Consider the following 16249-nt stretch of genomic DNA (forward strand, 5'->3'; position numbering starts at 1 on the left):
ACACACACACACTCACACACACACACACGGACACACACACACCACAGAATACTATAAAGCCATAAAAAACAAAATCTTGCCTTTCGCAGCAACATGGATGCAGCTAGAAGCCATTATCTTAAGTGAGTTAATACAGAAACAGAAAACCAAATACCATATGTTCTCACTTGTGGAAGCTAAACATTGGATACACATGGACAAAAAGATGGAAACAATAGGCACTGAGGACTGTTAAAAAGGGGAAAAGAGGAAGGGACAGAAGGGGGAAAAGAGTTGAAAAACTAACTACTGGATACTACGCTCACTGCCTAAGTGATGCAATCAATTGTACCTCAAACTTCAGCATCACACAATATACCCATGAAACAAATCTGCACGTTACCCCCTGAATTTAAAATAAAAGTTGAAATTATTTTTTAAAAAATCACGAGGGCTAGGCGCAGTGGCTCACGCCTGTAATCCCAGCACTTTGGGAGCCCGAGGTGGGCAGATCACCTGAGGTCAGGAGTTCGAGACCAGTCTGACAAATATGGCGAAACTCTAGTCTCTACTAAAAATACAAAAATTAGTTTGTGGTGGTGCACGCCTGTAATCCCAGCTACTCAGGAGACTGAGGTGTGAGAATCGCTTGAACCCCGGAGGTGGATGTTGCAGTGAGCTAAGATCACACGACTGCACTCCAGCCTGAGCAACAGAGGGAGACCCTGTCTCAAAAAAAAAAAAAAAAAAAATGAGACTTTTCTTTCTTTTGAATCAACCTGGCCGTGATTTAAAGGCAGATAATAGTCAATTATGATATGGGTAATGAAAACAGGTGATAAGTGGTCATGGAGACTCAAAACAGATCTGTCTGATTTTAATCAGAAGCATCAACCTTAAGAGTCAAACAGAGGCTAGATGTGGTGGCTTACACCTGTAATCCCAGCACTTTGGGAGGCTTGAGCCCAGGAGTTCAAGACCAGCCCGGACAGGATGGTGAAATCCTGTCCCTACAAAAAAAATTTAAAAATTAGCTGAGCATGGTAGTGCCCATAGTCCCTGCTATTTGGGAGGCTGAGGTGGGAGAATTGATTGAGCCCGGGAGGTGGAGGCTTCAGTGAAATGTGTTTGTGCCGTGGCACTCCAGCCTGGGCAACAGAGGGAGACTCTGTCTCAAAAAAAAAAAAAAGAAGAGAAAAAAAAAGTCAAAAAGATCTGTCATAACCTGGGGTAAGGCACTCGACCTCTCCCAGCTTCACTTCTCTAACCTATACAATGTGGATAATATAATTTTGAAGGGCTTAAACGAAATCATACACTCGCATATATGTTTGTCATGTGATTAGTACTGAATAAATAACAGCTTCTTTTCCTCTCTGGCACAGGGAGACTGATAGAATTTTTTTTTTTTTTTTTTGAGATGGAGTCTCGTGGAATCTCGCTCTGTCACCCAGGCTGGAACGCAATGGCATGATCTCGGCTCACTGCAACCTCCGTCTCCTGGGTTCAAGCGATTCTCCTGCCTCAGCCTCCCGAGTAGCTGGGATTACAGATGCCCACCACCATGCCTAATTTTTTGTACTTTTAGTAGAGACGGGGTTTTACCATGTTGGCCAGGCTAGTGTCGAACTCCTGTCCTCAAGTGATCCACCTGCCTCGGCCTCTCAAAAGTGCTGGGATTATAGGCGTGAGCCACCATGCCCAGCCCTGACAGACTATTAAAACAGTTTCAAATAGATTTTGGTGAATTTATACCCTTACCTGCTGCAAATTCCTCAATTGTCATCAGTGGGAACCGGATTAAGGAAAGCGCTTTTCCTAGAACTTTTTGTTTATTCCCAAAAGTCACAGGTAATTGTTGTCTCTGACATTCTGCTTCTGCCCAGCGTACAACAGCTCCAAAAAGTCGACTTTCTCGAATACTGAGTGTGTCTCTCTCTAGAACTGCACAGAGTGTATCTATAGGCAAAATACAAAATAAACCCAATTAGAAATATTTTAGCTCTCTAACCAAGCAATACCAACAGACACACTTATATTAAGTTTTCAGATCTCAACAAAAAATAGGTTAGATACTTAAAACTACAGACTTTCTACTTTAAAATACTAAATAATTAAAGGACTTAAACTCCAAAGTGTTCCATAAAAATCAGTTTAACAATCAATTTATTACTTACCATACATGCAATATTAAGACACAGTACTCTCCTTATATATTTATGCCATTTAACAAGTAAACTCAACTATCCAGAATAAGATTAACAAGCCACAGAAAAAGCTTCCAAGTTAATTACAGAAATTCTTAAAGTCTACAGATTATAATTCATTCGTTCATTCAGTAAATATTTATTATTAAGCACTCACTATGTGCCAGGTACTATTAGGCAATTATATATATATATTTTGGATATAGAGTCTCATTCTGTTGCTCAGGCTGGAGTGCAAAGGCACAATCTCGGCTCAATGCAACCTCTGCCTCCTAGGTTCAAGCAATTCTCCTGCCTCAGCCTCCTGAGTAGCTTGGATTACTGGCATGGGCCACCCCGCCTGGCTAATTTTTGTATTTTTAGTAGAGACAGGGTTTCACCATGTTGGCCAGCCTGGTCTCAAACTTCCGACCTGAAGTAATCTGCCTGCCTCAGCCTTCCAAAGTGCTGGGATTATAGGTGTGAGCCACCGCGCCCAGCCAGCACTGATGTATCACTGAACAAAAAGTTAAAAATTCCTGCCCTCATGGAGCTTACATTCTAATAAGGAGAAACAGATTCAATAAACACAAGTAAATTCGAGTATCTTAGATGATATACGGGGGCAAATATATCAGGTTAAGGAGAATCAGAAATGGCAGTTTAAAATAGGAATGGGCCAGGCATGGTGACTCATGCCAATAGTCCCAGCACTTTAGGAGGCTGAGACAGGAGCATGGCTTGAGCCCAGGAGTTTCAGGCCAGCCTGGGCAATATAGTGAGACCCCATCTCTACAAAAAAGTTTTTAAAAATTAGCCAGGCATGGTGGCATGCACTTGTAGTCTCAGCTACTCAGGAGGCTGAGGCAGCAGGATCACTTGAGCCCGGGAGGTTGAGGCTGTAGTGAGCCATGATCATGCCACTGTACTCCAGCCCAGGCAACAGAGTGAGACTGTGCCAAAAAATAATAAAATAAAATAAAATCGGGTGGTTTAGGCAGGCTTCACTTATGCAAGACTTGAAGGAAGTGGGGGAGTAAGCCAAATAGATACCTAGAGGAAGAGTATTCCAGGACTAAAAGTACAAAGGCTCTCATATTAAAGTGTGCCTGGCATATCTGAGGAATGGTAAGGAGGCCAACGTGGTGGAGTGGAGTTAGCAGGAGGGAAGAGTAGCAGGCAAGGAGGCCAGAGGCTGTGGGGAGAGGGGGCAATCATGCAGCACCCTGCAGATCATTTGGCTTTTACTCTAAGTGACATGGAGAATGCCTGGAGGGTTCTGAGTTGTCACATTTTATGTTCTGAAAGGATCACCCTAGCTTCTCTGTTGAGAAGAGGCTATAGTGGAGACAGTATCAATTGGAGGCTCTTGCATCGATCCAGGTCAGGGATGGTGGCCTGGACAAGGAGGGTAGCAGTGGAAGTGGTGAAAATTGATCATATTTGGAATGTATTCTGAAGGAAGACTCAATTAGATTTCCTAACAGATTGGATGTCAGGTGTGATTTAAAGAGAGGAGTCAAGAATAACTGCAAGGTTTATATAGCTTATGCACTGGAGGGATGAAGGTGCCATCAACCAAGATGGCATAGACCATAGGAGGTACAGGTTTGGAGTGGGGAAAGAGCTGAAGTTTCATTTTAGACATACTAAGTTTGAAATTCCTATTTGACATCCAAGTATAAACGTCATGCCTGTACCTCAGGTCCTTACTCAGAACACTTTTCCTCTTATGACAGGCAAAATTAAAATAAGCTCAGTTACTTTTAAGTTCTAACAGCCCAGAAGCAATAAGTTCAGAAGAGAAAGGGGCTTTAGAGGCTAATATACTAGAACAAAATGATAAACTGCAATCTAACAGGGATAGAGAAAAGAGGAAATTTGTGAAAAGAAGACGTTAAGCACTTGAAAAGAATAGCTACCAAGGGTCTTATAGAGTTTTTTAAAAAAAACAACAGTTCACAGACCTGAGGGCTTCACTGTACAATAATAATGTAACTGATACTTAGTGAGCATTAATAATCGCAAGAATCCTAAATTATATCCAGTATATATTGTTTAATATAGGCAGGTAAAATAAAACATGTTTTAGATTTCTCAAAGGGTCAAAATAAATACCCCAGTTCGACAGCATGCTGCCCACGCCAACCCCGCTCTGCATGCCCGCTCGCCCGCGCCCACCATGGCCACAGTTCAGCAGCTGGGTGGAAGATGGCGCCTGGTGGACAGCAAACGCTTTGATGAATACACGAAGGAGTAGGAATGGGTACTGCTTTGCGAAAAATGGACGCAATGGCCAAGCCAGATTGTATCATAACTTGTGATGGCAAAAACCTCACCATAAAAACCGAGAGCACTTTGAAAACAACACAGTTTTCTTGTACCCTGGGAGGGAAGTTTGAAGAAGCCACAGCTGATGGCAGAAAAACTCAGACTGTCTGCAACTTTACAGATGGTGCATTGGTTCAGCATCAGGAGTGGGGTGGGAAGGAAAGCACAATAACAAGAAAATTGAAAGATGGGAAATTAGTGGTGGACTGTGTCACGAACAACGTCACCTGTACTCGGATCTGTGAAAAAGTAGAATAAAAATTCCATCATCACTTTGGACAGGAGTTAACTAAGAGAATGACCAAGCTCAGTTCAATGAGCAAATCTCCATAGTGTTTTTTTTTCATTACTGTGTTCAATTATCTTTATCACAAACACTTCACATGCAGCTATTTCAAAGTGTCTTGGATTAATTAGGATCATCTCTTTGGTTAATAAATAAATGTGTTTGTGCTAATAAAAAAAAAAATAATAAATACCCCAGTTCCTAAAAAACGACTCCTCTAGATGGATAGGAAAATCTCTAAAGAGCCTAGATAAAATAGGCACTTCTATGAAATATCTAATAGTTATACTTTAAATTAAATTTAAATAAAAATGAGCATGCTATACTTACACACAGCAGAAATCAATTAAAGCATTAAATATGATTACATTATCCATAAACACATATCAGAAAAACATTTCTTTAAATACTATTCTACAATATGGGCAGGCACAGTGGCTCACTCCTGTAATCCCAGCACTTTGGGAGGCCGAGGCGAGTGATCACCTGAGGTCAGGAGTTCGAGACCACCCTGGCCAACAAGGTGAAACCCTGTCTCCACAAAAAATACAAAAGTTAGCGAGACGTGGTGGCAGGTGCCCGTGTAATCCCAGCTACTTGGGATGCTAAGGTCAGGAGAATCGCTTGAACTTGGGAGGTGGAGGCTGCAGTGAGTCAAGATCATGCCATTGTACTCCAGCCTGGGTGACAAGAGCAAAACTCTGTCTAAAAAAAAAAAAAAAACTTTTCTGCAATGGTCTACACATGCTAGGAGCCAAATATTTGCTTAATATCAAACATAAGTAATATCCTAGCAAAGGTATTATAGTCCCAAGAACACAGTAGAGGCTTAATAACATGTTAAAAATAAACTGGTTCACATAATTTTTTTTAAAAAAATCAAACTTCATTATCTCTTATTGTAGCTGAGCAGATGAGTATAAACTATGGCACCATGAAGCCCTTTCACAAGTTAATTAAATGCAATCAATATGCCACAACCATTTGATGGAAAACCAGAAGACTTTGAACCTACATGTCTCCACTTGGTATGCTAATAAACTTCTGCAGAGATAAACACATAAACTTTATTACTAAAAAAAAGCACATCATACTACCCTTGGCGTAAATTCATTTTATTCTATCAACATGATAAATTTTCTTCTTCCTTTAGCAAAAGGCTGTAAGAAACAGTATCTCTTCCTCCAGAATACATATTCAAATCCCAGAGGAGAAAAAACATCCTGAGAATATAAGACAGCTGTAAAAAGCTCCTGAAGCCAGTCCTTTCAGCTCCCAGTCTTCTCTTGAATTACCAATTTTTGGGGCTGGGCATAATAGTTCACACCTGTAATCCCAGCACTTTGGGAGGCTGAGGCGGGCAGATGGCTTGAGCCCAGGAGTTCAAGACCTACCTGGGCAACATGGCAAAACCCCGTCTCTACCAAAAAAAACAAAAATAATAATAATAACATTGATAAAAAATGTTTTTTAATTATTTACCAATTTTTAACAAGTACATTTGAAACAAACTAGTCTATGGGGCAGAAAGACAAACACATAGGTCTTCTACTGGCAGATGTGTCAAAGTACAAAGTTAAAGCTCAGAACCAAATAAAGATCAGAAAAACACAGCAGATTGTTTCATAAATATAACACAATATTGAGTTTTCATATAAACAACCGTGAGTCAAATCAAATGACCAAATATTTATTGGCTTCTACCCTGTACAAGGCACGTACTTCAAGATTCTCAGGCTCCAAGAGCATGCATAATTTAAGAGCTATTTATAAGGTGTAAGTTACCCAGATGCACGCAGTAATATTTCAGATGAGAACACACTGAAGAACAAATGAAGCATCTGACAGCCCCTAACAGGGAGGAAATCTTAGGATTAAGCAATGTTTCATCAACAACTTGGGCAGTGTTTAGGGCTCTCAAATATCCAGTACTCAACAGACACCACATGCAGATGCTGGGGAGGAATCTGATTTAGTCCCTGTCCTTCAGTATATTATAAGCAGTGTATTAATTGTTCCTAAGGTACTGTGCAATACATCAACTAACAACAGGATGTTAGAACAGAGGAATATACCAAGTATAATGGAGGAGGGTGGGGTATCAGCTCTCAAAAAATGAGTCATATGGAAGTGGTACTTTAGCCAAGATTTAAGACTGCGTGAGAGCCAGCCAAGATGGGAAGAAAAAGCATTATTCTAGACACAGCCAGTCAGTCCAGTTGATCAACAAATATCAGCTGAACATGTACTATATTCTTCTGTCTTTGGTGCTAGTGATACAGTTGTACACAAGACGAAGTCCCTGCCTTCAAGGAGTTTACAATTTAGGAGAGAAAAGTAAAAATCAACATATATATATATATAGACAAGTACCTAGATAAGACTTTCAGAGAGCAATGTGTATTACAAGGAAAATAAATCAGAGCAAGAGTAATGGAATAGAGATTGCTTAGGGGAACACGGTATCTAATTAAGCAGGTCTGAAGTCTCAGGTCTCCTTTAATCTGAGATGCAAAGATTCAGGGGGGAAGGATTCTCATCAGAAGGAATAGCAAATACAAAAGAATGGAATATAAATAATCCTGGCCGGCATACATGGGACTTGAATCAGGGGGAGAATGGTAGGAGACAAAGTCAGATGCAGGTAGTGACTTCTACCTATTTACCAAAGATGTTTTCTCTTCTTCCTGGGGTGTGACTAGTCTGCATCTCTTGGCTTCTCCAAAGTTAGGTGAGATCTTGCAACTGAATGGGACCAATAAAATAACAGCCAAAATGTAGGTGCTATATCAGGGTCAAGGCTTTTAATCTGTGGGTATTTTCCCTATCCACACTTTCTCCCATCTGCCAGCAAAACACAGATAATAGCTAGGCTCCAGGGAATGACAGAACAACAAGAGAGAACTACCTATTGACTATAATACTCCCTTGGTCTGTTATATGGGCGTGAAATAAACTTCTGTGTTTGAGCCAGTCTGCACTTTTGGGTCTATTTCTTACCACAGCCTGACAAATACAAGGCCTGACTCCACAGGCCTTGTATTCCTGTGAGCTTTTATAAGGAATTTAAATTTTATGCAAATGGCAGTGGGAAGACACTGGAAGCAAGGAAGTTATATGGGCTGATTTTTATTTATAAAGATCATTCTGGCTGCCATGTAGAGAATGGAGTGTATGGGAGCAAGACTGGATGAAAGGAGAGACTACAAGAGACCACTGCAATTATCCAGGCGAAAGAGAATGGTGGCTTAGACTAGGTGGTAGCCACGGATATTGTAAGTAGTGTCAGATTCAGGATACATATTCAAAGTAGAGCCATGAGCACCTGATGATAAGACCGCATGTGGGGTATGAGAGAAATAATAATCAAGAATAACTGGAGTTTTTAGCCCAATCAGGTTCATGGTGGTGTTGTTAAGGAAGACTGAAAACAGTTGGAAAGGAACAGAAGAGACCTAACAGACAGCAAGGGGAATCAATGGTTCTCCTTTAGCTGTTCTGTTTCAAATGCCTATAAAATCTCCAAATAAGAATGTCAAGTAGACAGTTGGGTATATGAGTTTGTAGCCCAGAAGAAGACAGGGACTGAAGATACATATTTTAGGTTATCATCATAAAGATAGTATTTAAAGCCATAGGCCTGGATTAGGTCTCTCTACTCTCCTACAAGACAAAATGTACATCGTTAGCCTATCATTAGATGTTCCTCTATCACCTGGCTTTAAACTGCTTTGCACATCCTTCCTCTTATACACTTCTTCCTGAGGTTCTACTTGCCACTAATGCCCTCCCCTCTCCACTATCCAAACACAGTAAGTCCTCAATGTATGGGTTCTTGGAAACTGTGACTTCAAATGAAACAATGTCTAACGAAAGCAATTTTACCATGAGCTAACTGATACAAACAAGAGTTAAGTTCCTACGGCATATTTCTGGTCACAAAAATACCACCAAGCTTCTAAATAAAGACTCAAAGCACTTCTAAATTAAACAGTGAAATAAATGTGAGCTATACATACATTTTAGAAAGATTAATAAAGACAAGAAAGAGAATCATTTACCCAATTTTTGGTGAATCAGTGAGTGACAGTGGTCATAGTGGTGGTGGGTTAAATCCAGGAATAAACGTTTACAAAGTGAAAATTTTGAGGAGCACCTCCCACACAACGCAGTTCAAAAGCAAATAACATAGTGGGATTGCCGAGCGCTTTCATACTATGTCATTTATCATCAAACATTTGTATGATTATCATATACTTTACAAATTTTTACTTGATAAATCATTTTCCAATCCACTTATTCCAGTTCAGAGTCTCAGGTGGCCGGAGCTTATCCCAGTGGCTTGGTATAGGCAGGAACCAATCCCACACAATACATCATTTCATTACACGGCACACTCACACACACTGTCATTCAGACTGAGGCCATTTCGACACACCAAAGAACCTAACATGCACATCTTTGGGATGTGAGAGGAAACTAGAGTGCCTGGAGAAAACCATGAAGATATAGGAGAACATGTAAACCCTATAGATCGTGGCCCCCGCCAGGAGTCCTTTTTTTCTTATCAACATTATAATGAAACAACATTATTCAAGGACCTACTGTACTATCCATTCTTTAAGGCTCATAGCAGAACCTCTTCTGTCAAAATTTTCCTAACACTACTGCAATCTGAAGTAATCGCTCCATTTTCTGGATTTGCATAGTAATTATTTTCTACATACCTAATTTAGAAAAGACAGAAATCACATTTTACCATATGTCCTCTCTTTTTTTTAATTTTTAAGTTTAGGGGTACATGTGCAGGTTTGTCACACAGGTAAACTTGTGTCATGGGGGTTTGCTGTACAGACTATTTCATCACCGAGGTATTAATACCCTCTCTTCTACTAGCGTTTTAAATCTTAATTTTAAAATATTTGTTCCTTCATTCTCCAATTAGACGTTTCCTTAACAAGACAACTCACCTCTTACTCTTTTTAATATTTCCTATGGACCCTAGAATAATGCCATGCATATGGTGGGCATTCAATGAATATTTATTTGATTTGAAATCTTTTAACAGGCAATGAGGTAGTTAAGACTTTTAGAAATAGTTTCACCAAAACAAAAGAAAACAAAACTCTTAGAGAGACTTCAATCATTTGGGAAAGCCACTGATTTAAAAATAGGTCCTTCTCCAACAAGGCTGACAAGTAAGGCATTAACTGTACTTAAAATGTAACAATTTACTTCATGGCGAACTTACCTATATCAATATCAGTAAACCCTTCTGCACTTATTGCATCCACTGTGCTTTTGTCTATTGTATCTAGACAAAGACTAGCAAGCTGAGGTTCATCAAATAATCGAGCCTAAACATATAAAGAGATAGTTATTTAACTTTCATAGTTATTTTACCTTCAGGCTGTACATATTTGAAGTTAATATTGTCAACAGTTATAATTGCTAATTATGTAAAAATATCTACTTAAAATACACATGATAATGTCTACATATTCTTAAAACTTTTCATTCTACAATCAGAAATGAAAAGCTAAAAATACAAATGCCCTGCTGAAATAAGAACAAATTCACATTACCAATCCTGTTTTTATTTTTGTGTGCTTATATGTGTGTGTGTGTGTGTGTACAGCCTATTTTCTTATACATTACTTATTCTGATCCTTAATGAACCCTTTATGTTAGGTAAGGCTTACATTATTATCCCATTTTCAGAGGTTTGGAGAGGTACAGTGACTTGCTTAAGATCATCTAGTTAAGTATGTTGCAAAGCAAGTACTTAAATCTTATAGTCTTTTCACTAAACTATAATATCAATTGTCAAGCACAACAGTACAAATATCAGATTTTCTCTTCCATTGCCTGTTTTGATTTTGAGGACAGAACAGGGTACAAGAATTTTAGAGCATGAGAGCTCTGGGAACCTAAGCAAAATTAGGTCTGACAACACAAGAACAAATACATAAAATTCACATGACGGAATATTATACAAAAACGAGAATGAACAATCTACAACTACACAAACCAATATAAATGAACCACACAAACCTAATGATGAGCAAAAAAGCCAGAATATATAATAAGCAAGAATATGTACTGTATAATTCCAGAAGAACTAATTTTGGCTTTAAGATGTTAGAAGTCAAGCTTACAGTATGTGCTTTATCAATACATATGTTATAACCCTCCCCCCCAAAAAAAAAAACAAAAAAACAGTTTATAAGCAGGGGGAGTCCAAGTCAAACTCAAGCAAGCTTTTTAAAAAGCCGAAACACTGAAAAAGGAGGTAGGATGACAGGCATGCCAATGACCAACCTTTCATTCTGGCTTGGGGTCAGTTCTCTTTACATTTTAGAGGATGGGCAAACGCTAAATGCCCAAAGGTATTTATGTTGGCTTGGGCAGAAACCTTCTGAGAATTCTGCCAATTAATTAACCATATCATAAATGACACCAATTATTTGGCATGACTGATGACTCTTCATTTAATTTTAAAGTAAAACTCATTTTAAAGTATTCAGTAATTCAGATACTACTGAACAACTGATAAATATCTAAACAATTATGTGCTTTATGAGGGAGAGAAGAAAACATTAAACACACTGGCTTTAATTTTTTTTAATTTAAATATATTTTTAAAATTATATATATATTTTAAAACATTTACATATAACATAAAATATGTATAGAATACTTGAATGTTTGAAAATGCACTTCCTAGATTATACACTGAGCCTGTTTACAATAATTTGCTTTGTCAAATTTTAAATACATTTTAGCACTAAATAAAAAACGTGTATTAATAAATATTAAATCTATCTCATGCAATTTTCCCTCAAAATATTTTTCATTTGGAATTTCCTTATTTTTTTTTAACTGTACCTTTTTTATTTAGACACACAAATACTTTGGAATTTCAAATTTATACAAAAGTTGTAAAGATAGTGCAATGAAAACCCATATACCCTTTATGCAGATTTATCTAAATATAATTTAACACTGCCTCATTTATTACTTTTCCATATATATATATATATATATACATACACACACACACACACACACACACACACACATCTATCTGGGAGGAGAGACTAAACTATTTGAGAGTAAGTTGCACACATCATGGCCTTTTACTCTCTTTTTTGGCGACAAGGTCTCCCTGTCACCTAGGCTGGAGTGCAGTGGCACAATCTCGGCTTACTGCAACCTCCCCCTCCCAGGTTCAAGGGATTCGCCTGCCTCAGCCTCCTGAATAGCTGGGACCACAGGCGCCTACCACCACACCCACCTAATCTTTGAATTTTTAATAGAGACAGGGTTTTGCCGTGTTGGCCAGGCTGGTCTCCAACTCCTGACCTCAAGCGATCCACCTGCCCAAAGTGCTGGGATTACAAGCATGGGCACCGTGCTTGGCTTTTGTATTTTTTAATAGAGACAAGGTTTCGCCATGTTGCACAGGCTCATCTCCAACTTCTGGACTCGAGCAATCTGCCCACCTCGGCCTCCCAAAGTGCTGGGATTTTTGGCATGAGCCACCAGGCTTGGAGGGCTTTTACTCTTAAATTTCCTAAGATTAAGGATATTCTCTTACATAATCATAGTAATTAATTTTGATACATTTAACATCAATACAGTATCTTTACCTAATTCACTGGCTGTATTTCAGTTTTGTCACTTGCCCCAACAACGTTTTTTAATAACATTTTTCCTTCTATTACAGCATCGAGTCTAGGATCATAGTTATATATTTTCAAAGTATGAAGCAGTACATTTTTATAAAGTGAAATTCTAATATCAACAGATTTTTTTTTTTTGAGCCAGAGTCTTGCTCTGTCGCCCAGGCTGGAGTGCAGTGGCGTGATCTCTGCTCACTGCAAGCTCCGCCTCCCGGGTTCACGCCATTCTACTGCCTCAGCCTCCCAAGTAGCTGGGACTACAGGTGCCCGCCACCTCACCCGGCTAATTTTTTTTTTGTATTTTTAGTAAAGACGGGGTTTCACTGTGTTAGCCAGGATGGTCTTGATCTCCTGACCCCGTGATCTGCCCACCTCAGCCTCCCAAAGTGCTGGGACTGCAGGTATGAGCCACCGTGCCCAGCCTCAAAAGATATTTTAATTGGCCAACTCAACTATATTTTTAGTTGGTGTTCATATTAAAATTGATCTTTCACTCTAGGAAAAACAATTTTTTATAAAAATTATCTTATTCAGGGTAGCAAATGTCTGTCACTCCTTACACAGGCTATCTCAAATTTCCTATGGAATCTATTGCTGCTATTTAGGGTGAAATAAATGTTCTCAAAACTGACTTTGACTTTGGCGTTATCTTTGATAACACTTCATAGAAAGTGTTTTTCCCTCTATAAATCATGCTGGTACAGTATACTGGCACTTTGCTTTAGAGAGAAGCTGGCAAAGGCCCTCTTAAGTAAATGAACATGCTCAGTTCAAATGACTCACTTGGCAGGAACAAGAAGTTTCACATGACAATTTATGGGCTAATTCACATGACCCCACCAGTGAAAAATGTAATATTGGAATCTCAGACCAACAAGATACTGAAAAGTTCTTTTTTTCTCATAGTGACACCTGTTAACCCTTGCTACTCAAAATCTGCTCCAGAAACACTGGTGTCATCTGAATGCCTGTTAGAAATGTACTCTGAGGCCCTATTCTGGTACTACTGAACCAGAATCTGCATTTTAATTGCCAAAGTTTAGTTTATTGGTTTCTGAATTTATATCTCACCTTTAAAATAAAAGTAGTTAAGTGATCGTCTCTACATGCATTAAAACTCCTGGACAATAAAGAATCTTATGAATATCAACTTATTTATTAGATTTTAATGACAAATTCAAAAGAGGAAAAAATACAGAGATATCACTTATTAGTTATATGACTTTGGTCAAGTTACTTCACCTCTCTGTGCCTCAATTTCCGTACTTAAAAATGGTGATAATAAGAAAACCTTTACTTTGAAAACCTACACCTCATAAAGTTACTGTGAGGATTAAATGAATTAATGTACACAAAGTGCTGAGAAAGGTGCCTGGCATACAATCATCTCCCAGTACATTCTGCTATTATTATCAGTATTACTAAACCTTCACAACTATTGATTTTAGGTGAGACCTTAGTTTTACCACTGCTGTCTAGTGTAATAAGATGTTAACTTCTGTAAGCTTCCATTTTTCATCTTTAAAAAGGGGATAAGGAGATACTAGGTGAGGCACGGTGGCTCACGCCTGTAATCCCACCACTTTGGGAGGCCAAGGCGGGTGGATCACTTGAGGTCAGGAGTTCGAGACCAGCTTGGCCAACATGGTGAAACCCTATCTCTACCAAAATAAAAAAATTAGCCAGGCGTGGTGGTGCGCACCTGTAATCCCAGCTACTCAGGTGGCTGAGGCAGGAGAATCGCTTGAACCCGAGAGGTGGAGGCTGCAGTGAGCCGAACTGCACCACTACACTCCAGGCCGGGTAACAGAGTGAGACTCTGCCTCAAAAAAAAAAAAGAAAAAAGAAAAAAGGGATAATAATATTAAACTACATCACAGCATCATAGTGAGGAGTAAGTGCCATAATATATGTAAAGGGGATAGCTTGGTATCTGGCATACGTGGAGTTCTATAATTATGTCCAAGAAGAGGTGACATCAGAATGTTCTTTATTCTGTAACTACAAATACTTCATGACAGAAGATGTTTTTAAAAGGTACCAAATAGTTTCTTTCCTTTTTTTTTTTTTTTTTGAGACGGAGTTTCGCTCTGTCGCCAGGCTGGAGTGCAGTGGTGCGATGTAGGCTCACTGCAAACTCTGCCTCCCGGGTTCAAGTGATTCTCCTGCCTCAGCCTCCCAAGTAGCTGGGACTACAGGCACGTGCCATCACGCCCAGCTAATTTTTGTATTTTCAGTAGAGACGGGGTTTCACCATGTTGGCCAGGATGGTCTCGATCTCTTGACCTCGTGATCTGCCCGCCTCGGCCTCCCAAAGTGCTGGGATTACAGGCATGAGCCACCGCGCCCGGCTGGTACCAAACATTTTCTAAATGATAGAATGAACACTGAACTGGAAAACAAGAGCTCTGGGCCATGGCCCTACCTAGCCTATGAAGGTTTGGAAAGGCAGTTAATTACCCCAGGTTTTAATTTTCCCGTTTGTAGAATGAGAGGGTTGAGCTAGGGGCCATCAATAATTATTTCCAGTACTAATGTCAAATGGGATATTTTATCACCTTAGAATTTTAAAAACAATTTTTACATAGGATTACAACATTGTCTAAAAAGAAAAAAACTGTTGATTTACAAAGTATAAAGCTCAGATTACACACATATAACAAATGCTAAATACTATATGTTAAGGACTGGCTAAAGGTTCCACAGTTGTGTTAGGTTTGTAAAATTTCATTAGACTATACACTTAGAGTATGTGTACTTTTCTTTTTCTTTTTTTGAGATAGTGTTTCCCTCTGTCACCCAACCTGGACTGCAATGGCGCAACCTCGACTCACTGCAACCTCCACCTCCCAAGCTCAAACGATTCTCTTGCCTCAGCCTCCCAAGTAGCTGGGGTTACAGGCATGCGCCACCATGCTCAGCTAATTTTTGTATTTTTAGTAGAGACTGGGTTTTGCCTTGTTGGACAGGCTGGTCTCTAACTATCGGCCTCAAGTGATCTGCCCACCTCGGCCTCCCAAAGTGCTGGGATTATAGGCTTGAGCCACCATGCTCAGCCACAATCTATGTAGTTTTCTATACGGATCCTATACTTAATGAAAACTTAAAAATGTCAGAAAAAGAATATTTCACATAAACCTAAAACTTTAGGGAGGCCGAGGCGGGCGGATCACGAGGTCAGGAGATCGAGACCACGGTGAAACCTCGTCTCTACTAAAAATACAAAAAATTAGCCAGGCTTGGTGGCGGGCGCCTGTAGTCCCAGCTACTCAGAGAGGCTGAGGCAGGAGAATGGCGTGAACCCAGGAGGCGGAGCTTGCAGTGAGCCGAGACTGCGCCACTGCACTCTAACCTGGGCGACAGAGCGAGACTCCGTCTCAAAAAAAAAACAAAAAACCTAAAACTTTAACTCCTCCAGAAGTAGATCAGCAAGTTTCCAGATTACAGGTCCAAAGATCGTTAATCTTAGAACTTTTCAGGACTTATATTTCATCTTTATTCGAGATCCAGCAAAATTTGAGAACAAAGACATTCATAACATTTCATGCTATCATACTCTCAATCATAAGTAGAAACAGTACTGGATCTCAATCTCAACTCCAATCCTAAATAGCTGTCTAACCTTGAGTCGCAACACCCCACTTACATATATAAGGCTTTAGCTTCTTCACCTGTATGATTCAGCACCGTATGCTGAATATAGAGGGAAAAATATGCTTTTTTTTGAGATGGAATCTCGCTCTGTCTCCCAGGGTGTCTGCCCCGCCACCCCAATTCAAGCG

The 16249-nt window shown here is 39.5% G+C and overlaps 1 protein-coding gene and 1 pseudogene across 3 annotated transcripts in view; one reads left to right on the top strand and one right to left on the bottom strand.

The window, feature by feature from the left end:
• BTBD1 (BTB domain containing 1) overlaps nt 1-16249 on the bottom strand; it is an 89983-nt gene that overhangs the window by 24105 nt on the left and 49629 nt on the right. For all 3 annotated transcript variants that reach the window (XM_032174367.2, XM_032174366.2, XM_032174368.2), the window contains exons 3-4: nt 10034-10139; nt 1741-1938 (exon numbers count right to left, since the gene is read on the bottom strand). In XM_032174367.2, the coding sequence (XP_032030258.1) occupies nt 1741-1938; nt 10034-10139 (304 nt within the window). The remainder of the gene's footprint in view (nt 1-1740; nt 1939-10033; nt 10140-16249) is intronic.
• On the top strand, nt 4348-4821 carry LOC116481646 (fatty acid-binding protein 5-like; annotated as a pseudogene).

Source organism: Hylobates moloch, unplaced genomic scaffold (assembly GCF_009828535.3).
Source record: "Hylobates moloch isolate HMO894 unplaced genomic scaffold, HMol_V3 SCAFFOLD_14, whole genome shotgun sequence".
In the NCBI taxonomy this organism is placed as follows: Eukaryota; Metazoa; Chordata; class Mammalia; order Primates; family Hylobatidae; genus Hylobates; species Hylobates moloch.